Consider the following 24829-nt stretch of genomic DNA (forward strand, 5'->3'; position numbering starts at 1 on the left):
TACGCCTCCGGCGATCGAAGTGGGACCGGCCCCACGCCTCAAGCGACCACATTTGGTCACGCTAGACGCATGCAAACGCATGCTGGTGGGACAGGCCCTTTAGGTACAGCTCAGAAACAGGCCCTTCAGCACAACATGTCTCTAGTGACTATAACTGTGACTATTTCTCCATGACTGTGTCTCTGTGTCTCTGTGTCTCTGTGACTCTGTGACCGTGTGCCTCTGTGTCTCTGTGTCTCTGTGTCTCTGAGTCTCTGTGTCTCTGTGTCTCTGTGTCTCTGTGTCTCTGTGTCTCTGTGACTCTGTGTCTCTGTGACTCTGTGTCTCTGAGTCTCTGTGTCTCTGTGTCTCTGTGTCTCTGTGTCTCTGTGTCTCTATGATCTCTGAGTCTCTGTGTCTCTGTGTCTCTGTGCCTCTATGACTCTGAGTCTCTGTGTCTCTGAGTCTCTGTGTCTCTGTGTCTCTGAGTCTCTGAGTCTCTGTGACTCTGTGTCTCTGAGTCTCTGTGCCTCTATGACTCTGAGTCTCTGTGTCTCTGTGACTCTGCCTCTATGACTGTGTCTGTCCCAATGACTACGTGCCTCTATGACTCTGACTCTGTGACTGTGTGTGTGTGTGTGTCTGTGCTGAAGGTGTAGTGGGGCTGGGATATCACTGAGCTGAGGTCCTGGGGAGTATTGGAAACAGAGAGCTTGGTGCGTGTCTAAGGATCCTGGAAGATGGCAGCAAGGGTAGATAATGTAGTTAAGAGGCATATGGGACGACTTGCATTATAGAATAGAATAGAATAGTTTCTTTATTGTCATTGTAACATGAACCATGTACAACAAAATTTAAAAATGTCAGCCAGTCAGTGCACCATTCAAACATTTCTAAAAGCTAACGATACATACAAGATAAAATATTAAAAGATAAACAACTAAAATAAATATCATGAAAATAGCACGCATTGTCAGGGCATTGAGTACAAGGAGGTTGTGTTCCACTTAGATCCCACCGAAGATAGACACAACATGCTAGAGGGTAGCATGGTAACACAGTGGTAGAGTTGCTGCCTTATACCGCTTGCAGTTTGTATGTTCTCCCCGTGACCGCGTGGGTTTTCTCCGAGATCTTCGGTTTCCTCTCACATGCCAAAGACGTGCAGGTTTGTAGTTTAATTGGCTTGAGTTTGTTTACTTGGTATGAATGTAAATTGTCCCTAGTGTGTGTAGGATGGTTTTATTGTGCGGGGATCGCTGGTCGGTGCAAACTCAGTGGGCCGAAGGGCCTGTTTCTGTGCTGTGTCTCTAAACTAAAGTCTGCAGGATGCGCAGCATCGCTGGAGAGAAGGAATCAATGATGTTTCGGATCAAGTCTGACTCTCGGTCTGAAGAAGGGTCTTGATCCGAAATGTCACAAATTCCTTCTCTCTAAAGATGCTACCTGTCCTGCTAACACTCTATCTATACTGAGTGCGGTTCTGGTGCAGATGAGATCCACCAGGATCCACCAGGACGTTGCCTGGGACGGAGCAGTCCAGCTACGAGCAGAGACTATAGAAACCATCTAAAGGGACTGGAGAGGTTGCAAGGGACTTCCCTGTTGTTAAAGAAAACTTTAAAACACAGCATTCTTCTTCTTGCGTATGGCTTGCACAGCCTAACATTGTAGGATGCTGGGTTGATTGCATTCGTGGAAGGCCGCACGCACTACGTGAAGGTTGCAACCTGCCACCCCAACACAGCATTTAGAAAAAAATAGAAAATAGATGCAGGAGGAGGCTATTCGGCCCTTCGAGCCAGCACCGCCATTCATTGTGATCATGGCTGATCGTCCCCAATCAATAACCCTTGCCTGTCTTCTCCCTATATCCCTTGATTCCACTAGCCCCTAGAGCTCTATCTAACTCTCTCTTAAATCCATCCAGTGATTTGGCCTCCACTGCCCTCTGTGGCAGGGAATTCCACAAATTCACAACTCTCTGGGTGAAAACTTTTTTTTTCTCACCTCAGTCTTAAATGACCTCCCCTTTATTCTAAGACTGTGGCCCCCGGTTCTGGACTCACCCAACATTTGGAACATTTTTCCTGCATCTAGCTTGTCCAGTCCTTTTATTATTGTATATGTTTCTATAAGATACCCCACTCATCCTTCTAAACTCCAGTGAATACAAGCCCAGTCTTTTCAATCTTTCCTCATATGACAGTCCCGCCATCCCAGGGATCAATCTCGTGAACCTACGCTGCACTGCCTCAATCACAAGGATGTCCTTCCTCAAATTCGGAGACCAAAACAGTACACAATACTCCAGATGTGGTCTTACCAGAGCCCTATACACCTGCAGAAGAACCTCTTTACTCCTATACTGAAATCCTCGTGTTATGAAGGTCAACATTCCATTAGCTTTCTTCACTGCCTGCTGTACCTGCACGCCAACTTTCAGTGACCGGTGTACAAGGACACCCAGGTCTCGCTGTACCTCCCCCTTACCTAACCTAACCCCATTGAGATAATAATCTGGCCCCTTGTTTTTGCCACCAAAGTGGATAACCTCACATTTATTCATATTATACTGCATTTGCCATGCATCTGCCCACTCACTCAACTTGTCCAGGTCACCCTGAAACCTCCTAACATCCTCTTCACAGTTCACACTGCCACCCAGCTTTGTATCATCTGCAAACTTGCTAGTGTTGCTCCTAATTCCCGCTTCCAAATCATTGCTCCTAATTCCCACTTCCAAATAGTTGCGGCCCCAACACCGAGCCTTGCGGCACTCCACTCGCCACTGCCTGCCATTCTGAAAAGGACCCGTTCACACTTACTCGTTGCTTCCGGTCTGCCAACCAATTTTCAATCCATGTCAACACCCTATCCCCAATACCATGTGCTCTAATTTTAGTCACCAGGCTTCCTGAAAATCTAGATACATTACATCCACTTCCCTTCATCCACTTTACTTGTTACATCCTCAAAAAAATCCATGTTGCCTTGGACTAATCCTTTCACTGCTATCTAAATGCCCCATTATTACCTCTTTAATAATTGACTCCAGCATCTTTCCCACCACCGAAGTCAGGCTAACTGGTCTGTAATTCTCCGTTTTCTCTCTCGCTCCTTTCTTGAAAAGTGGGATAACATTAACTATCCTCCAATCCACAGGAACTGATCCTGAATCTGTTGAACATTGGAAAATGATCACCAATCAATCCACTATTTCTAGAGCCACCTCCCTGAGGACACTGGGATGCAGATCACCAGGCCCAGGGGATTTTTCATCCTTCAGTCCCATTAGCCTACCCAATACTATTTCTCGACTAATGAAAATTTCTTTCAGATCCTCTGTCCTCCAGTACATCTGGGAGATTGTTTGTGTCTTCCTTAGTGAAGACAGATCCGAAGTACCTATTCTACTCTTCTGTCATTTCCTTGTTACCTATAATAATTTCACCCGTGTCTGCCTTCAAGGGACCCACATTTGACTTTGCTATTCTTTTTCCCTTAACATATCTAAAGAAGCTTTTACTGTCCTTCTTTATATTCCTGGCCAGGTTCCCTTCGTACTTCATCTTTTCAGCCCGTATTTCCCGTTTTGTTTCCTTCTGTTGTCCTACGAAAGTTTCCCAATCCTCTGGCTTCCGACTACTCTTTGCTGTGTTATACATCTTTTCTTTTAGCTTTATTCTATTCCTAACTTCGCTTGTCAGCCACGGTTGCCTCCTACTTCCCTTAGAATCTTTCTTCCTTTTTGAAATGAAATGATCCTGCGTCTTCCGGATTATGCCCAGAAATTCCTGCCATCGCTGTTCCACCGTCATTCCTGCTAGGATCCCTTTCCAGTCTACCTTGGCCAGCTCCCCTCATGCCTTCATAGTCCCCTTTGTTCAACTGCATCACTGACATTTACAATTTAACCTTCTCCTTCTCAAATTGCAGATTAAAACTAATTGATTAAAACTAATCATATATTTATTTCAAGAGGGCTAGAATACCAAAACAGGGATGCAATGCTGAGGCTCTATCGTGAGCAGTTTTATGTCCCATATCTGAGGAAGGATGTGTTGGCTCTGGAGAGGGTCCAGAGGAGGTTTACAAGAATGATGCCAGGAATGAGTGGGGTAACATATGATGAGCGTTTGCCGGCACTGGGCCTGTACTCGCTGGAGTTTAGAAGAATGAGAGGGGACCACATTGAAACTTACTAAATAGCGAAAGGCCTGGATAGAGTGGATGTGGAGAGGATGTTTCCACTAGTCTAGGACTAGAGGTCATAGCCTCAGAATTAAAGGTGATTCTTTAGGAAGGAGATGAGGAGGAATTTCTTTAGTCAGAGGGTGGTGAATCTGTAGAATTCTATCCCACAAAAGGTGGTGGAGCGCAAGTCAGTGGATATTTTTAAGGGATAGATAGATTCTTCATTGATACGGTTGGTTATGTGGAGAAGGCAGGACAATGGGGTTAGGAGGTGTAGAGATAGGCAGAGTAGACCTGATGGACCAAATGGCCTAATTCTGCTCCTATCACTTACGAACATGACAACACAAAGATCGAGCAAGAAAATCAAGACTTTATTTAAGAGCGTCAAATACAGTGATCATATAACCATATAATTAGAGCACGGAAACAGGCCATCTCGGCCCTTCTAGTCTGTGCCGAACACTTATTCTCCCCTAGTCCCATCTACCTGCACTCAGACCATAACCCTCCATTCATTTCCCGTCCATATACCTATCCAATTTATTTTGAAATGATAAAATCGAACCTGCCTCCACCACTTCCACTGGAAGCTCATTCCACACAGCTACCACTCTCTGAGTAAAGAGGTTCCCCCTCATGTTACCCCTAAACTTCTGTCCCTTAATTCTCAAGTCATGTCCTCTTGTTTGAATCTTCCCAACTCTCAATGGGAAAAGCTTATCCACGTCAATTCTGTCTATCCCTCTCATCATTTTAAAGACCTCTATCAAGTCCCCCCTTAACCTTCTGCGCTCCAAAAAATAAAGCCCTAACTTGTTCAACCTTTCTCTGTAACTTAGTTGCTGAAAGTCAGGCAACATTCCAGTGATCACTGGGAGCAATCTAGGAAATTGCTCAACAAACAAAGATTCAACTGCTCCTTACATACAGAATTTTCCTTTGATGTGTTGTGTACTGTAGCAGGCACTAGCACTTCCTGCTTCTGAATGATCATAACAATGATAAATCATGCAGCTTTGAAAGACAGATCAGTAAACATAGTCCAAATTCCACCTCATTACAGATTAGCAGAAGTCCTGTCACCCTCTTTACGATTGCCATTTGTCCTTTGACAACCGAGAACAGAATCTGACGGCAGTGAGTGCCAGGCATGCATGCTCAGTTTCAACCTTCTTTAAAGCCCTGAAGTAGATCGCGCATGATCAGCATTTGTAGGCACCCTACCTGTCCCTATGTTATGTGCGGCACGGTAGAGTTGCTGCCTCACAGCGCCAGAGACCCGGGTTCAATCCCAGCTACAGGTGCTGTTTGTACGGAGTTTGTACCTTCTCCCCGTGACCCGCGTGGGTTTTCTCCGAGATCTCCGGCTTCCTCCCACACTCCAAAGACGTGCAGGTTTGTAGGTTAATTTACTTGGTATAAGTGTAAATTGTCCCTAGTGTGTGTAGGATAGTGTTAGTATGCGGGGATCGTTGGTCGGTGCGGACTCGGTGGGGCCGAAGGGCCTGTTTCCGTGCTGTATCTCCAAACTAAACTACTAAACGAGCTGATCCCCTGATGTCTTGTTGAAACATGACTGTCCTTGCTGTGCACTATCACTATTCCCTCACTCTGGGCCCTGCACTCATTCATTCTGTTTATTTTCCCACAGCCTTGCCGACAGACTCCACCCGTTTACGGGGATTGGACTATAAACTCCAGCGACTGACTGACTCCCCCCCCCCCCCTCTCCCCCCACCTCTCTCTCACCTCCCTATCCCCCCCCGCTCCCACTCCCTCGCCCTCTCCCTGTCTCTCTCCCTCTCCCCCTCTCTCCCCCACCGCCCTCCTCTCTCTCTGACTCCCCCACCCTCCCCCTCTCCCTCTCCCTGTCCCTGTCTCTCTCTGTCTCTCGTTGTCTCTCTCTGTCTCTCTCTGTCTCCCTCCTCTCCCTTCTCTCTCTCTCCCTCTCTCCCTTCCTCCCTTCCTTCTCTGTCTCCCTCTTTGCCCCTCCCCCACCTCCCCCTCCCCCTCCCTCCCCCCATCTCCCCCCCCTCCCTCTCACCCCCCTCACCCGCTGGTGTTCAGGATGAGTGGTTTGGTGTTGGCGTTGGACGTGGTGGTGGTGTGTTCGTGCTGGCTGTGTTGGTGTTGTGGCGATACGCTGACTTTAGCCGGCAGCACCGGCTGGTGACGGTGGCCACGCTGCTGGCCTGGTACCTCTGCTTCCTCATCGTCATCATCCTGCCGCTCGACGTCACCACGGTAACCCCTGCTCCCCCCCCCCATCACCCGCGGTAGCCCCCCCCCTCGTCACCACGGTAACCCCTCCCACATCACCGCGGTAGCCCCCCCCTCGTCACCACGGTAACCCCTCTCCCCCATCACCACGGTAACCCCCTCCTCCCCCCCATCACCGCGGTAGCCCCCCCTCGTCACCACGGTAACCCCTCCCCCATCACCACAGTAACCCTGTCACCACGGTAACCCCCCTCCCCCATCACCACGGTAAAACGCACCCGGTACTCCCACTCACCCCACCCCCATCACAACTCGCCAATCTCTACCCTCCCGCCACACTGACCTCACGCTGACCCCCCCCCACTGCCCCCACGCATTGACCACACCCCCACACACTGACCCCTCCCCCACACACTGACCCCACACACTGACCCCTCCCCCCACACACTGACCCCTCCCCCACACACTGACCCCACACACTGACCCCTCCCCCACACACTGACCCCACACACCTGACCACTCCCCCACACACTGACCCCCTCCCCACACACTGACCCCACACACTGACCCCTCCCCACACACTGACCTCACGCTGACCCCCACACACTGACCCCACACACTGACCCCACACACTGACCCCTCCCCCCACACACTGACCCCACACACTGACCACTCCCCCACACACTGACCCCTCCCCCACACACTGACCCCACACACTGACCACCTCCCCCACACACTGACCCCACACACTGGACCCCCTCCCCACACACTGACCCCACACACTGACCCCTCCCCCCACACACTGACCTCACACTGACCCCCACACACTGACCCCACACACTGACCCTCCCCCACACACTGACCCCTCCCCCACACACTGACCCCATCCCTCCACACACTGACCCCTCCCCACACACTGACCCCACACACTGACCCCCACACACTGCCCCCACGCATTGACCCCTCCCCCACACACTGACCCCACACACTGACCCCACATACTGCCCTCACGCATTGACCCCTCCCCCACACACTGACCCCACACACTGACCTCTCCCCCACACACATTGACCCCTCCCCACACACTGACCCCACACACTGACCCCACACACTGAACCCCACACACTGACCCCACACACTGACCCCCACACACTGACCCCTCCCCCCCACACACTGACCTCTCCCCCACACACACTGACCCCTCCCCCACACACACTGACCCCACACACCCCACCCTGACCCCACACACTGACCCCACCCCCACACACTGACCCCCACCCCCACACACACTGACCCCACACACTGACCCCTCCCCCACACACTGACCTCCTCTCCCCCACACACTGACCTCTCCCCCACACATTGACCCCTCCCCCACACACTGACCCACACACACTGACCCCACCCCCCCACACACTGACCCCACACACTGACCCCTCCCCCACACACTGACCTCTCCCCCACACATTGACCCCCTCCCCACACACTGACCCCACACACTGACCTCACCCCCCCACACATTGACCCCTCCCCCACACACTGACCACTCCCCCACACACTGACCCCACACACTGACCCCTCCCCCACACACTGACCCCCCCCCCACACACTGACCCCACACACTGACCCCACACACTGACCCCCACACACTGACCCCTCCCCCACACACTGACTCCACCCCCACACACTGACCCCACACACTGACACCCCACACATTGACCCCATCCCCCACTCACTGACCCCTCCCCCACACACTGACCCCACACTGCCCCCCCCGCTCCCCGTGCACAGGGCTGGTTTGTGGGGAACTGACGGCCTGTCTCTGTGTTTTAGACCATTTACAAACAATGTATCGTGGACAACAGGAAGCTGTCTCCCACCGTGGCCCCCAACTCCACACAGCCCCCCACGGGCATCTCCAGCAACACCTCACCCAGGTAACCCCCCACTCCCCCTCTGTTACGTGTGCGCGGGGCAAGACCACCAGGCTTTATTCCGTTGCGCCAGATCAGACGGGGACCAAGCACGTGAGAGCTGCCGCACACGGAACACGTCACACGGAAAGCCATCCGCTCGGATCGGCCACACAGACCGACGCACTGTGTGACAGACAAACAAACACACGTGTACGTACTGTACATAGAAACATAGACAATAGGTGCAGGAGTAGGCCATTCGGTCCATCGAGCCTGCACCGCCATTCAATCTGATCATGGCTAATCATCCAACTCAGTATCCTGTACCTGCCTTCTCTCCATACCCCCTGATCCTTTAGCCACAAGGGCCACATCTAACTCCCTCTTAAATATAGCCAATGAACTGGCCTCAACTACCTTCTGTGGCAGAGAATTCCACAGATTCACCACTCTCTGTGTGAATTTTTTATTTCTCATCTCGGTCCTACAAGATTTCCCCCTTATCCTTAAACTGTGACCCCTTGTCCTGGACTTCCCCAACATCGGGAACAATCTTCCTGCATCTAGCGTGTCTAACCCCTTAAGAATTTTGTAAGTTTCTATAAGATCCCACCTCAATTTTCTAAATTCTAGCGAGTACAAGCCAAGTCTATCCAGTCTTTCTTCATATGAAAGTCCTGACATCCCAGGAATCAGTCTGGTGAACCTTCTCTGTACTCCCTCTATGGCAAGAATGTCTTTCCTCAGATTTGGAGACCAAAACTGTACACAATATTCCAGGTGTGGTCTCACCAAGACCCTGTACAACTACAGTAGAACCTCCCTGGTCCTATACTCAAATCCTTTTGCTATGAATGCTAACATAATGTACACGGCTGCTGTGTTTGGAGCGTATTTAGTTTAGAGATACAGCGCGTAAACAGACTCTTCAGCCCACCGGGTCCGCGCCGACCAGCGATCCCCGCACATTAACACTATCCTACACCCACTAGGGACTATTTTTTACATTTACCAAGCCAATTAACGTACAAACCTGGACGTGTTTGGAGTGTGGGAGGAAACGGAAGATCTCAGAGAAAACCCACGCAGGTGACGGGGAGAACGTACAAACTCCGTACAGACAGCACCCGTAGTCGGGATGGATCCCGGGTCTCCGGCACTGCATTTGTTGTAAGGCAGCAACTCTACTGCTGCACCACCGTGACTGCTCTACACTATGTGGGGCTGTGGCACCTGCATTCTCAACATGGTTCATCTAGGTGGGGACAACAAAACAATCTACTGTACATAGGAAGACAGTGAAAGGACTGCTGCTGTTATACAGCCTGGTACCGATCAAGCATGTGATGAGCAGCTTCTTGATCAGCCGCTGAAGAGGTCTGTAGACTTGGAAGCCCTTCATCACTTGGTGTTGTACCTGTTCTTTCACCTGCTTGAACGATGGCATCGTCCACCAGGGGTGCTTCAAGAGTCAGGTCAAGAGAGTTTATTGTCATGTGTCCCAGATAGGACAATGAAATTCTTGCTTGCTGCAGCACAACAGGATATTGTAGTCAGCAGTACAGATCTGATCAGTGTGTCCATGTACCATATATATATATATATACACACATCAATAAACAGATAAAGTGCAATCGGTTGTTATAGTTCATAGTTTGTTTGATGTTGTGTTTGATAGTCTGATGGCTGTGGGGAAGGAGCTATTTCTGAACATGGGTGTTGCAGATTTCGGGCTCCTGTACCTTCTACCTGAAGGCAGCGGGGAGATGAGTGTGTGGCCAGGATGGTGTGGGTCTGTGATGATGTTGGCAGCCCTTTTGAGGCAGCGACTGCGATAGATCCCCTCGATGATAGGGAGGTCAGAACCGATGATGGACTGGGCAGTGTTTACGACTTGTTGCAGCCTTTTCTGTTCCTGGACGCTCATGTTGCCGAACCAAGCCACGATGCAACCGGCCAGCATGCTCTCCACTGTGCACCTGTAGAAGTTCGAGAGATTCCTCTTTGACATACCGACTCTCCGTAATCTTCTCAGGAAGTAGAGCTGATGTGCTTTCTTTATGATTGCAATGAGTGTACTGGGACCAGGAGAGATCTTCGGAAATATGAACGCCCCGGAATTTGAAGTTCTTGACCATCGACCCGTTGATATGTCACTCTTCTCTGGGTGTTTGGTCAGTTCTCTGTCATACATGATCCAGATGTCACCTGACCACCCTTGTGCCTGAGAGTTCTTGTTTAGTGCGTGACCATCACAATGCCAGCTCTTACACAAGGTGAGCGTAGACTCAAAAAGGGCTCTACAGGTTGGTTGGCCCAACAACCTGAGGTTCAACCATGTACAAGCCGTCAACATGAACCAAGCCTACACAATGGCTGTATAAACATAGAAAATAGGTGCAGGAGTAGGCCATTCGGCCCTTCGGGCCAGCACCGCCATTCAATATGATCATGGCTGATTATTCATATTCAGTTGCTACTTTCTCCCCATATCCCATTGATTCCATTAGCCCAAAGTGCTAAATCTAACTCTTGAAAACATCCAGTGAATTGGCCTCCACTGCCTCCCATGGCAGAGAATTCCACAGATTCACAACTTTCTGGGTGAAAATGTTTTTTTCATCTCAGTCCTAAATGGCCTGCCCCTTATTCTTAAACTGTGGCCCCCTGGTTCTGGACTCCCCCAACATGGGGAACATGTTTCCTGCAACTAGCCTGCCCAATCCTCAAAGAATGTTATATGTTTCTATAAGATCCCCTGTCATGGTTGTAAATGTGATGGGGCAGTTGAGTAGTTGGGGCTGGGGGTGCATACTCTGGGACTTGTATGATGCTGTTGGTGTGAGAATGAAGCCGCTGGTGAGAAGCAACGTGTTTTGGCTAAAAATTGACAGAGATATTGAGAATACGGTAGGCACTTGTCCCATTTGTCAGACCAGGCAGATTGCATCTGCAAACGTTCCCCTTAAACCACGGGCCTGGCGCGATTCCCTGCGGAAGCACAATCATATCGATTATTTCACACCGTTCTGGGGACATGTGTATCTAATTATTTTTAATGCCCATTCCAAGTGGATAGAGGCGTGACAGATGTAACGCAGTGACTACAGGATCTACATTCCCCTCTGTCCTAACCTCCTTTAGCATTCCAGAAATGATAGTATCTGACAATGTCCCACGGACCAGCAAGCACGCATGTACGTTTACAGTGTTCTCAATATGGTTCATCCCTCCACGCTCTCCCATCCCCACTCTGGCAGAGAAACATAGAAAATAGGTGCAGGAGTAGGCCATTCGGCCCTTCCAGCCAGCACCGCCATTCATTATGATCATGGCTGATTATCTAAAATCAGTTCCCCATTCCGGCTTTTTCTCCATATCTCTTGATTCCCTCAGCCCTAAGAGCTAAATCTAACTCTTGAAAACTGCTCACTGCCCTCTGCTCCTCCCCCTCTCCCCCGCCATCGGGAAGAAGGTACAGGTGCCTGCAACCTGCAACGTCCAGGTTCAGGAACAGCTTCTTCCCTACGGCCATCAGGCAGTGAAGAAAGCGAATGGCATGTTAGCCTTCATAACAAGAGAAGTTGAGTATCGGAGCAAAGAGGTCCTTCTGCAGTTTTACAGGGCCCTAGTGAGACCACACCTGGAGTATTGTGTACAGTTTTGGTCCCCTAATTTGAAGAAGGACATTCTTGCTATTGAGGGAGTGCAGCGTAGGTTTACAAGGTTAATTCCCGGGATGGCGGGACTGTCATATGCTGAAAGAATGGAGCGGCCTCAAAAGGCAACCTAACCCACACTCACACACACAACCTAACACACACTCTCACACACAACCTAACACACACTCTCACACACAACCTAACCCACACTGATACACACCTTTACATACACACTGGCACAAACAAGGTTTAAAGGGATATGGGCCAAATGCGAATAAATGGGACTAGCATGGACAAGTGGGGATGAAGGGCCTGTTTCCATGCTGTAAGACTATGACAACTGTAGAAAGGTGAAATTGCTCTGGAGAGGATCCAGGGGCGATTTATGGACAAATTGGCAGGGATGGAATTTTTTTTTCACTTTGAAGAAAGATTTGATAACTGGGACCATATTGTCTGCAGCAACAGGGGTGAAGAAAAGACTTAGTTGAGATCAGAATAAGAATCAGATTTGATTGGCCAAGTATGTTTTGCAACATACGAGGAATTTCACTGGCCAGGTCAGTCATACAATTAAAAGCAACAGACTCAAAAACACATTTTAACATGAACATCCACCACAGTGACTCCTACACATTCCTCACTGTGATGGAAGGTGAAATAAAGTTCGTCCTTCCCTTGTGTTCTTCCTTGGTTGGGGGCCTCGAGTCCCCGTTAACGGGATGATCTTGACTCCCATAGCCGGTGGTGTTCGGGCCCTCCGTGTCGAGGCGTTCAGCTCCTGCATCAGGGGGTTGTCAGCTCCCCCGCGCCGGGCGATCAAACCTTGCGTCGGGGCTGGTCAAACCTTCTGCAGCGTTGGAGCTCCCGGCTTGCCTCTCCCGAGGCTGCGAGCCCTTGATGGTAATTCCACAGGCCGCGGTGGGAGCGATCCCAGGCAAGGGATCCGCTCCGATGTTAAGTCCGCGCCCCGCGGTGGGGCTCACGCCAGTCCGTGGCGGCTTCCAGCTCCAGCGATGGTCGGCTGCAGAGCCCAGAGAATGTGATCTGAAAAATGATCACATCTCCGGGAAGGTAAGAACCTGGAAAAAAGTTTCCCCCGATTTCCCCCCCCCCCCCCACATAAAACAAACCAAAGTACATTAAATCAAACTTTTAACAAACACTAAAAATAACAAAAGATGAACAAAACGAACAGACTGTCGGCAGGGCTGGCCAATTCCCCGGTGCCCCTGGAGATTAATAATATTATGAGAATAGGACCTGTTTCACTTAACAAGGATTGTTGGAAGGAACTGCAGATGTTTAAACTGAAGATAGAAACTAAAAACTGGAATAACTCAGTGGGACAGGCAGCATCTCTGGAGAGAAAGAATAGGTGACGTTTTGGGTTGAGACCTTCAGACTGAAGAGGTTGAAAAACAGCCATGTAGATGTAAAACACAGTGACTGGAGATGTGTGTTATCCAACTAAGGGCAGAAATCAGAATCATGTGTTTATCTTTATTGACATGACACCATAATAAATATATTTCAGAAAAAATAATTGAATGGGGTGGCACGGTGGAGCAGCGGTAGAGTTGCTGCCTTGCAGCACCACAGATTTGTTCCTGACTACGGGTACTGTCTGTACAGAATTTGTACATTCTCCCTATGACCACATGGGCTTTCTCTGGATATTCCGGTTTCTGACACATCCGAAAGAAGTGCAGGTTTGCAGGTTAATTGGCTTCTGTAAATTGTCTCTGGCGTGTTGGATGGAACTGGTGTATGGTACATTGCTGGTCGGTGTGGGCCTGAAACATATATATGTTTTACATATATATCTTAATTTCATTGAACCATATACTTGGTTGAATATGTGGCATTATTTTTGTCTTGTTTCTATAGTCAAAGGGTAAGGTTGATTGATTTATGTGTGCAGAACAGTGATGGAAGTCTGACCTCCTTCCTTGTTTCTATGGGGTTTTTTCCTCTATATATATGCATGAATTATAATCTGATTTCCATACATGAATATACTAATGTCATTCATGTGCTGCACCTGTTGATCAGAGCCTGGCTCTACTGTGGAATGTAATTAGGAATGTAATTTAGCCTAATCCAATTTAAAGCATAAATGTTGCATTCAAGTGTAAGTTAAAAGACTCGCTACAGTATGCACAATTTTAAGCTGAAGAATACAAAAGCTCCCAACCGTAGGAAGGGTGCACCCCCCTCCCCGCACCCCTCACCCCTCCCCCTCCCGCACCCCTCCCCCCTCCCCCCTCCCCCCTCGGTCGCTGCGCTCCTTCGCAATTTCTCACTCTCAAACATCACCCAATGTTGGCAGCCCTGCACACTGAACTTTTACCTCCTGTTCTGTATTATGTTTACATATTCTGTTGTGCTGCAACATTTCATTGTACTATCTGGGACACATGACAATGAAACTCTCTTGACTCTTCCAGCGGTGCTGGTACACTGGACCCATTTTCTCTCTCTCCCCAGCAGTGCGGGGTTTGCAGCCGTTTCCGGAGTGTGTGTGAGGCCATGGAGCTACATCCCCGACGGCATTTTGCCCGTCTTCTGGCGAGTGGTCTACTGGACGTCACAGTTCCTCACCTGGTGAGCTGGCTGGAGACTGGACAACACTCCCCTGCCCTGTCCTGCTGCTACCTCCACACTCTCCCTCCTCCCTCCCCCCCTCCCTCTCTCCCCCCCCCCCCTCCTCCCTCCCCCTCCCTCCCCTCCCCCTCCCTCTCCCTCCCTCCCTCCCCTCCTCCCTCCTCCCCTCCCTCCCCCTCCCTCTCCCTCCCCTCCCCTCCCCCTCTCTCTACCTCTCTCTATCTCTCTCTCACTCTCTCTCCTCCCTCCTCCTTCCCCTCCCTTCTGTGTGTGCGGTGTCGACACGTGTGTGTGGCGTGTTCACGTGTGTGTAGCGTGTCACGTGTGTGTAGCGTGTTCACGTGTGTGATGTGTTGCAGGATCCTGCTGCCCTTCATGCAGTCGTATGCTCGGTCTGGAGCGTTCTCCATGGCGGGCAAGGTTGCGCACGGCTCTGATCGAGAACGCCATCTACTACGGCACCTACCTGCTCATCTTCGGCAGCCTGCTCATCTACGTGGCCGTACACCCCGGCCTGCGGCTAGACTGGTCAGTGTACCCCCATCCCCCATCCCCCATCCCCGTACCCCCATCCCCATCCCCATCCCCGTACCCCCATCCCCACCCCCATCCCCGTACCCCCATCCCCATCCCCGTACCCCCATCCCCATCCCCATCCCCGTACCCCCATCCCCACCCCCATCCCCGTACCCCCATCCCCATCCCCGTACCCCCATCCCCATCCCCGTACCCCCATCCCCATCCCCGTACCCCCATCCCCCCATCCCCGTACCCCCATCCCCATCCCCATCCCCCATCCCCCATCCCCCATCCCCGTACCCCCATCCCCATCCCCGTACCCCCATCCCCATCCCCATCCCCCATCCCTGTACCCCCATCCCCGTACCCCCATCCCCCATCCCCATCCCCATCCCCCATCCCCCATCCCCGTACCCCCATCCCCCATCCCCGTCCCCGTACCCCCATCCCCATCCCCATCCCCCATCCCCCATCCCCGTACCCCCATCCCCCATCCCCGTCCCCGTACCCCCATCCCCATCCCCGTACCCCCATCCCCATCCCCCATCCCCGTACCCCCATCCCCGTACCCCCATCCCCCATCCCCGTCCCCGTACCCCCATCCCCATCCCCGTACCCCCATCCCCATCCCCCCATCCCCGTACCCCCATCCCCGTACCCCCATCCCCCATCCCCGTCCCCGTACCCCCATCCCCATCCCCCATCCCCGTACCCCCATCCCCCATCCCCATCCCCGTACCCCCATCCCCATCCCCGTACCCCCATCCCCATCCCCCATCCCCATCCCCGTACCCCCCATCCCCGTACCCCCCATCCCCATCCCCGTACCCCCATCCCCATCCCCGTACCCCCATCCCCATCCCCGTACCCCCATCCCCCATCCCCGTCCCCCCATCCCCGTCCCCCCATCCCCATCCCCATCCCCGTACCCCCATCCCCGTACCCCCATCCCCCATCCCCATCCCCCGTACCCCCATCCCCATCCCCATCCCCCATCCCCATCCCCGTACCCCCATCCCCATCCCCCATCCCCATCCCCGTACCCCCATCATCCCCGTACCCCCATCCCCATCCCCGTACCCCCCATCCCCATCCCCGTACCCCCATCCCCATCCCCGTACCCCCATCCCCATCCCCCGTACCCCCATCCCCATCCCCGTACCCCCCATCCCCATCCCCGTACCCCCCATCCCCATCCCCTTCCCCCATCCCCCATCCCCATCCCCATCCCCATCCCCGTACCCCCATCCCCATCCCCATCCCCATCCCCCATCCCCATCCCCTACCCCCATCCCCATCCCCCATCCCCATCCCCCCGTACCCCCATCCCCATCCCCCATCCCCGTACCCCCATCCCCATCCCCGTACCCCCATCCCCATCCCCGTTCCCCCATCCCCATCCCCATCCCCATCCCCATCCCCGTACCCCCATCCCCATCCCCATCCCCATCCCCATCCCCATCCCCCATCCCCATCCCCATCCCCATCCCCGTACCCCCATCCCCATCCCCATACCCCCATCCCCGTACCCCCATCCCCGTACCCCCATCCCCATCCCCATCCCCGTACCCCCCATCCCCGTGACCCCCATCCCCATCCCCATCCCCGTACCCCCCCATCCCCATCCCCATCCCCGTACCCCCATCCCCATCCCCATCCCCATCCCCGTACCCCCATCCCCATCCCCATCCCCCGTACCCCCATCCCCATCCCCACCCCCATCCCCATCCCCTTCCCCGTACCCCCATCCCCCGTACCCCCCATCCCCAATCCCCCATCCCCCATCCCCGTACCCCCATCCCCATCCCCATCCCCATCCCCGTACCCCCATCCCCATCCCCATCCCGTACCCCCATCCCCATCCCCATCCCCATCCCCGTACCCCCATCCCCCATCCCCATCCCCATCCCCCACCCCCATCCCCATCCCCCCCATCCCCCATCATCCCCGTACCCTTCCCCCCCCCATCCCATCCCCCCCCCCATAACCCCCATCCCCCCCCCCCCCATACCCCATCCATCCCCGTACCCCCCCCCCCATCCCCATCCCCATCATCCCCGTCCCCCCCGTACCCCCATCCCCATCCCCGTACCCCCATCCCCATCCCCGTACCCCCTCCCCATCCCCATCCCCCATCCCCCCCATCCCCATCCCCATCCCCATCCCCCCATCCCCATCCCCCTCCCCCATCCCCATCCCCCATCCCCATCCCCGTCCCCCCCCATCCCCATCCCCATTCCCCCATCCCCCATCCCCATCCCCATCCCCCCATCCCCCATCCCCCATCCCCCCCCTATCCCCCATCCCATCCCCATCCCCCCATCCCCATCCCCCCATCCCCCTACCCCCATCCCCGTACCCCCATCCCCGCCATCCCCCCATCCCCCATCCCCCATCCCCCATCCCCCCATCCCCATATCCCCCATCATCCCCGTACCCCCATCCCCATCCCCATCCCCATCCCCTTCCCCCCTCCCCATCCCATATCCCCCATCCCCCTCCCCCATCCCCCACCCCCATCCCCCATCCCCCATCCCCATCATCCCATCCCCCCATCCCCATACCCCCCCCCCATCCCCGTCCCTCCATCCCCATCCCCTACCCCCATCCCCCCATCCCCCATCCCCCATCCCCGTTCCCCCATCCCCATCCCCGTCCCCCCCCCCCCCCTTACCCCCATCCCTCATCCCCCATCCCCCCCCATCCCCATCCCGTACCCCCATCCCCATACCCCCATCCCCCATCCCGTACCCCCATCCCCGTACCCCCATCTCCCCATCCCCCCTCCCCATGGCCCCATCCCCAATCCCCATACCCCATCCCCCATCCCCCGTCATCCCCCCATCCCCCATCCCCGTACCCCCATCCCATCCCCCCATCCCCATCCCCATACCCCCATCCCCGTTCCCCCATCCCCATCATATCCCCCATCCCCATCCCCCATCCCCGTACCCCCCATCCCCCTGTCACCCCCATCCCCATTCCCCCCCCCATCCCCATCCCCCATCCCCCTCCCCCCATCCCCATCCCCATCCCCCATCCCCCCCGTACCCCCATCCCCCCACCCCCATCCCCCATCCCCCATCCCCCATCCCCGTATCCCCCATCCCCGTACCCCCATCCCCATCCCCATCCCCCATCCCCATTCCCCATTCCCCCATCCCCCATCCCCCATCCCCCATCCCATTCCCCCATGCCCCATCCCCCATACCATCCCCCATCCCCCATCCCCCATCCCCATCCCCCATCCCCATCCCCCATCCCCCATCCCCATCCCCAATCCCCCATCCCCCTCCCCATTCCCCCCATCCCCGTACCCCCATCCCCCATCCCCATCCCCATCCCCCATCCATCCCCATCCCCCATCCCCGTATCCCCCCTCCCCCTCCCCATCCCCCCTCCCCATCCCCCCCATTCCCCATCCCCATCCCCCATCCCCACCCCCATCCCCATCCCCATCCCCCCATCCCCTCCCCCATCCCCGTATCCCCCCTCCCCCATCCCCACCCCCCCCCATCCCCCATCCCCATCCCCCATCCCATACCCCACTCCCCATCCCCATCCCCCCCCATCCCCGTACCCCCATCCCCCCCCCCATCCCCCATCATAATACCCCCATCCCCATCCCCATCCCCATCCCCCATCCCCATCCCCCATCCCCATCCCCATCCCCCATCCCCATCCCCCATCCCCATCCCCCCATCCCCCATCCCCCATCCCCGTACCCCCCATCCCCCATACCCCCATCCCCATCCCCCCCCCCATCCCCATCCCCCATCCCCGTACCCCCATCCCCCATCCCCTCCCCATCCCCCATCCCCCCCCCATCCCCGTACCCCCATCCCCATCCCCATCCCCCATCCCCCGTACCCCCCATCCCCCATCCCCCATCCCCACCCCATCCCCATCCCCATCCCCCATCCCCATCCCCCATCCCCATCCCCCATCCCCATCCCCCATCCCCCATCCCCCATCCCCGTACCCCCATCCCCATCCCCGTACCCCCATCCCCATCCCCCATCCCCATCCCCCCGTCCCCCATCCCCCATCCCCGTACCCCCATCCCCCCATCCCCCATCCCCCATCCCCCATCCCCATCCCCCCGTCCCCATCCCCATCCCCCCCCCATCCCCATCCCCCATTCCCCATCCCCCATCCCCATCCCCCATCCCCATCCCCCATCCCCCATCCCCATCCCCCATCCCCCCATCCCCCGTACCCCCATCCCCACCCCCATCACCCCCATCCCCCCATCCCCCATCCCCATCCCCCCCACCCCCATCCCCCATCCCCCCATCCCCATCCCCGTACCCCCCCCGTCCCCCATCCCCTCCCCCATCCCCGTACCCCCATCCCCCATCCCCATACCCCCAGTAACCCCCATCCCCGTACCCCCATCCCCCATCCCCGTACCCCCATCCCCATCCCCGTACCCCCATCCCCATCCCCCCCATACCCCCATCCCCATACCCCCATCCCCATACCCCCATCCCCGTACCCCCATCCCCCATCCCCCATCCCCATCCCCGTACCCCCATCCCCGTACCCCCATCCCCCATCCCCCCCCATCCCCCCCCCCATCCCCGTACCCCCCATACCCCATCCCCGTACCCCCATACCCCATCCCCGTACCCCCCATCCCCCCCCATCCCCCCATCCCCGTACCCCCATCCCCCATCCCCCATCCCCCATCCCCCCCATCCCCGCGTACCCCCATCCCCGTACCCCCATCCCCCATCCCCGTACCCCCATCCCCCATCCCCGTACCCCCATCCCCCGTACCCCCATCCCCCCATCCCCGTACCCCATCCCCCCACCTCCCCGTCCCCCCCCATACCCCCATCCCCACCCCCATCCCCCACCCCCATCCCCATCCCCCATCCCCCCTCCCCCCACCCCCATCCCATCCCCCCCCATCCCCATCCCCGTACCCCCATCCCCCATCCCCGTACCCCCATCCCCCATCCCCGTACCCCCATCCCCATCCCTGTACCCCCATCCCCCATCCCCATCCCCAGCCCCCATCCCCGTACCCCCCCCCATCCCCCCATCCCCGTACCCCCATCCCCCCCCCTGTACCCCCCATCCCCCCTCCCCTCCCCATCCCCCCCCCATCCCCATCCCCGTACCCCCATCCCCCATCCCCGTACCCCCATCCCCCCATCCCCGTACCCCCATCCCCCATCCCCGTCCCCCATCCCCGTACCCCCATCCCCCGTCCCCCCCCATCCCCCCACCCCCTCCCCCATACCCCCACCCCCATCCCGTACCCCCATCCCCCGTACCCCCCATCCCCATCCCCGTCCCCCATCCCCCATCCCCCCTCCCCCATCCCCGTACCCCCATCCCCGTACCCCCATCCCCCATCCCCGTACCCCCATCCCCCATCCCCCATCCCCCCTCCCCATCCCCCCCCCTACCCCCATACCCCCATCCCCCATCCCCGTCCCCCCCCCATCCCCCATCCCCGTACCCCCATCCCCGTACCCCCCATCCCCCATCCCCGTCCCCCATCCCCATCCCCGTACCCCCATCCCCATCCCCATCCCCCATCCCCGTACCCCCCATCCCCCGTACCCCCATCCCCATCGCCCTCCCCCATCCCCGTACCCCATCCCCATCCCCATCCCCCCCCATCCCCCACCCCCATCCCCCCCCCATCCCCGTACCCCCATCCCCCATCCCCATCCCCCCATCCCCACCCCCATCCCCGTACCCCCATCCCCCATCCCCCATCCCCATCCCCCATCCCCCATCCCCCATCCCCCATCCCCATCCCCATCCCCGTACCCCCATCCCCATCCCCCATCCCCGTACCCCCATCCCCCCCATCCCCGTACCCCCATCCCCCATCCCCCCATCCCCATTCCCCCCATCCCCGTACCCCCATCCCCTACCCCCTCCCCATCCCCATACCCCCATCCCCCATCCCCCCATCCCCGTCCCCCCCCCATCCCCCATCCCCGTACCCCCATCCCCATCCCCCGTCCCCATCCCCGTCCCCATCCCCCATCCCCCCATCCCCATCCCCCATCCCCATCCCCCGTCCCCCATCCCCCATCCCCCATCCCCATCCCCCATCCCCATCCCCCATCCCCATCCCCCCATCCCACCCCCATCCCCCATCCCCACCCCCATCCCCATCATCCCCATCCCCCATCCCCGTCCCCCATCCCCATCCCCCATCCCCCATCCCCCATCCCCATCCCCATCCCCCATCCCATCCCCATCCCCCCCATCCCCATCCCCCATCCCCCATCCCCCCCCCCCCATCCCCCATCCCCCTACCCCCCACCCCATGACCCGTAACCCCCATCCCCCATCCCCATCCCCAACCCCCATCCCCATCCCCGTAACCCCATCCCCATCCCCCCATCCCCATCCCCATCCCCCATCCCCCATCCCCGTACCCCCATCCCCCCATCCCCATCCCCCCACCCCCATCCCCGTTACCCCCATCCCCATCCCCATCCCCCATCCCCCATCCCCGTACCCCCATCCCCCATCCCCACCCCCCCCCCATCCCCTGTAACCCCATCCCCAACCCCGGACTCCCCCAGGGGAACCGTAACCCCTGACTCCATTGTGGTCACCCCTCCCCATCCTCGTACCTAACCCTCCCCCTCCCCACTCCTTCCCCATCCCCCCCCCATCTCCGGACCCCCACCCCCTACTCCCCAGCCCCATGCCCTCTCCCCCATGCCCGTACCAGTGCAGATGATACCCCCACCAGCAGCTCCCACGTCCCCACCCCCCGTTCCTGTTCCCCATACCTGCTCCCCATGGTCTGGTGGAGTTCCGAGATCCCCCTGGACACAGCATCCACCTCCCCACACCCTTTGGCCTGGCCCCATCCTGCCACCCTGATCCCCCACCCCACTTGCAAACCCCATCCCTGGTCTTGACATACCCCCATTCCCCATCCCCCAGAGGGAGGTCCCCCATGTGGGGGGGGGGGGGAGCTCCCCATGAGGGTGGGGGGGGGAGGGGGGGTTGGGGACAGAGGCAGGGGGAGGGGGAGGGGGGTTGGGGACAGAGGCGGGGGGATCCCTGTGGGTTTGACCCCAGATCCCCATGGGGAGGGGGTCCCCGTACCCGGCGTGGGGGGGGAGGGGGGTCCCCAGGTGGGTCCCCGTAGGGGGGGGGGTTGGGACTAGAGGGGGGGAGGGGGTTCCCCAGAGGGGGGGGGAGAGGGGGTTGGGACAGATCCCCCAGAGGGGGGGTTGGGGACAGAGGGGGGGGAGGGGGGGTTGGGACAGGGTGGTGGGGGTTGGTTCCCCCATCCCTGTGGGGACAGAGGTTGGTCCCCATCCCAGAGGGTGGGGAGGTACCCCCATCCCCCAGAGGCGGGGGGGGTGGGGGGAGGGGGTTGGGAGTGTGGGGGGGGAGGTGGGGGGGGGGGGTTGGGACAGAGGCGGGGGGGGGGGAGGGGGGGGGGTTGGGCCAGAGGCGTGGGTGGGGGTTTGGGGACCGAGGGTGGGGAGGGGGGTTGGGGGCCCAGGCGGGGGGTGGTGGGGAGCGGGGTGGGACAGTAGGGGGGTTCCCCGTACCCCCATTGGGACAGAGCGGGGGTGGAACCCCCCACCAACGACCCAGAGGATGGAATGGGGGGGTTGGGGACAACTGCACTGACTCACATACGTTGTCACCCCCCCTCTCTCCCCCCTCTCTCCCCCCGCTGCAGGTACCAGTTGCAGATGGGGGGGATCACAGGTTGGGCCAACAGAGTGGGGCCTGGGGGGGTTGGTGCTGCTGCTGGGCTATGGTCTGGTGGGGTTGCCGCGCTGGCACTGGACAGTTGCCACTCTGGCCACACGCTGGCCCGCACATCACTTCAAAGCTGCCAAGCTGCTGACCGGAGAGTGGAGGCTCAGGAGGAGCTCGACGACCTGATGGAGGTGCGCGTGGGGGGGGAGAGGGACGGGGGGCTGTGTTGGGGGGGGGAGGGGGGGGGTTGGGGACAGAGGGGGGGGTGGGGACAGAGGCGGGGGGGGGAGGGGGGGGTTGGGGACAGAGGCGGGGGGGGGGAGGGGGGGGGGGTTGGAGACAGAGGGGGGGGGGGGGGGGAGGGGGTTGGGACAGAGGCGGGGGGTGGGGAGGGATATATAAGGGGGTTGCCCCGTACTGACCCCTGACGTGTGTGTGTGTGTGCAGGAGGTGAGGAAGCTGAACGAGACGGTGAAGTACAACCACCCCCAGAGGAAAAACATCGACACCATCCTCCGCAAGGTGGGGACGGGGACGGGGACGGGGACGGGGACGGGGACGGGGACGGGGGGTGTGTGGTGGGACTGGGCTGCTGGTGTGTGGGACTGTGCTGGGAGCTGCTGGGCTGAGCTGCTGGTGTGTGCTGTGTTTCAGTGCCCTGTGGAGTACCAGGAGCGGATGGGCAGGAGCATGGATGACTACGAGGACTTTGAGGAACGTGGAGGTTGCCCCAGTGAGCGCAACCTGGCGCGGCTGCACAAGCAGGTGGGACGGGGGGGGATGGGTGGGAGGGGGGGTGGCCTGGCGCGGCTGCACAAGCAGGTGGTGGTGACGGGGGGGTCAGGTTGAGGGGTGTCTGGGCTGGGGTCCGGTGGGGAGGGAGGGGGTGATGACAGGGGGGAGGTTGTGTGCGAGGGGATGGGGCCGGCTGCACGTGGTGGGGGGGAAAGCGTCTATTACCCTGTCTGCCTCCTGATGCTGTTGTCCCCCAGATCCAAGCATTGCAGTTACACCAATGTCACACCACGCTCTCCCCACCTCTCTCTCTCTCCCCCACACAGGTGATCCGTGCTGCCCAACGCTATGGCCGTGTGTCGGTACAGTGGACACTGCTGCTGGAACAGGCCTTCTATCTGGAGGACGTGGCCCGTAACCAGGACAACGCCACCTCCCACTTCGTACACAGCTTCCCCCCCACACAGCCCCGAGGATGGTTCAGCCGCTACCTCTACACCCCTTGCGTAGGTCAGTGACCCCTGACCCCACAACCCCTGACCTCTGACCCCCGCCTGTCGCCGTGCCCCATTGTACACACGCTGTGCGATAGTTCAGTTTATTGTCACGTGTATCGTGGTACAGTGAAAAGCCTTTGTTGCGTGCTAACCAGTCAGCAGAAAGACTATACGTGATTACAATCCAGCCATTTACAGTGTACAGATACATGATGAGAGAATAACATTTAGTGCGAGGTGAAGCCAGTAATGTCCGATCAAGTCCGAGGGTCACCAATGAGGTAGATAGTTCAGGACCACTGTCTGGTTGTGGTAGGATGATTCAGTTGCCTGATAACAGCTGGGAAGAATCTGGCGGTGTGCGTTTTCACACTTCTGTACCTCTTGTCCGATGGGAGAGTGGAGAAGAGGGAGTGGCCGGGATGAGACTGGTCCTTGATGATGCTGCTGGCCTTGCCGAGGCAGCGTGAGGTGTAGATGGAGGTTGATTTGTGTGATGGTCTGGGCTGCGTCCACAATTTTCTGCAATTTTTTCTGCGGTCTTGGATGGAGCCGTTCCCAATCCAAGCTGTTATGCAACGTGCCATGGCTATTAGAAACATAGAAACATCGAAAATATATGCAGGAGGAGGCCATTCGGCCCTTCGAGCCAGCACTGCCATTCATTGTGATCATGGCTGATCGTCCCCTATCAATAACCCGTGCCTGCCTACTCCCCATATCCCTTAACTCACTAGCCCCTAGAGCTCTATCTAACTCTCTCTTAAATCCATCCAGTGACTTGGCC

The 24829-nt window shown here is 57.5% G+C and overlaps 1 protein-coding gene across 1 annotated transcript in view; it reads left to right on the forward strand.

The window, feature by feature from the left end:
• The first annotated feature begins 6208 nt into the window (after nucleotides 1–6208).
• lmbrd2b (LMBR1 domain containing 2b) overlaps nucleotides 6209–24829 on the forward strand; it is a 28122-nt gene continuing 9501 nt past the window's right edge. Inside the window, 10 exon segments of the mRNA XM_055631099.1 lie at nucleotides 6209–6283; nucleotides 6286–6550; nucleotides 14497–14584; nucleotides 14944–15007; nucleotides 15009–15118; nucleotides 22795–22958; nucleotides 22961–23001; nucleotides 23258–23332; nucleotides 23465–23575; nucleotides 23872–24055. Coding sequence (XP_055487074.1) covers nucleotides 6248–6283; nucleotides 6286–6550; nucleotides 14497–14584; nucleotides 14944–15007; nucleotides 15009–15118; nucleotides 22795–22958; nucleotides 22961–23001; nucleotides 23258–23332; nucleotides 23465–23575; nucleotides 23872–24055 — 1138 coding nt within the window. The 5' untranslated portion in view covers nucleotides 6209–6247.

Source organism: Leucoraja erinacea, unplaced genomic scaffold (assembly GCF_028641065.1).
Source record: "Leucoraja erinacea ecotype New England unplaced genomic scaffold, Leri_hhj_1 Leri_64S, whole genome shotgun sequence".
Classification (NCBI taxonomy): domain Eukaryota; kingdom Metazoa; phylum Chordata; class Chondrichthyes; order Rajiformes; family Rajidae; genus Leucoraja; species Leucoraja erinaceus.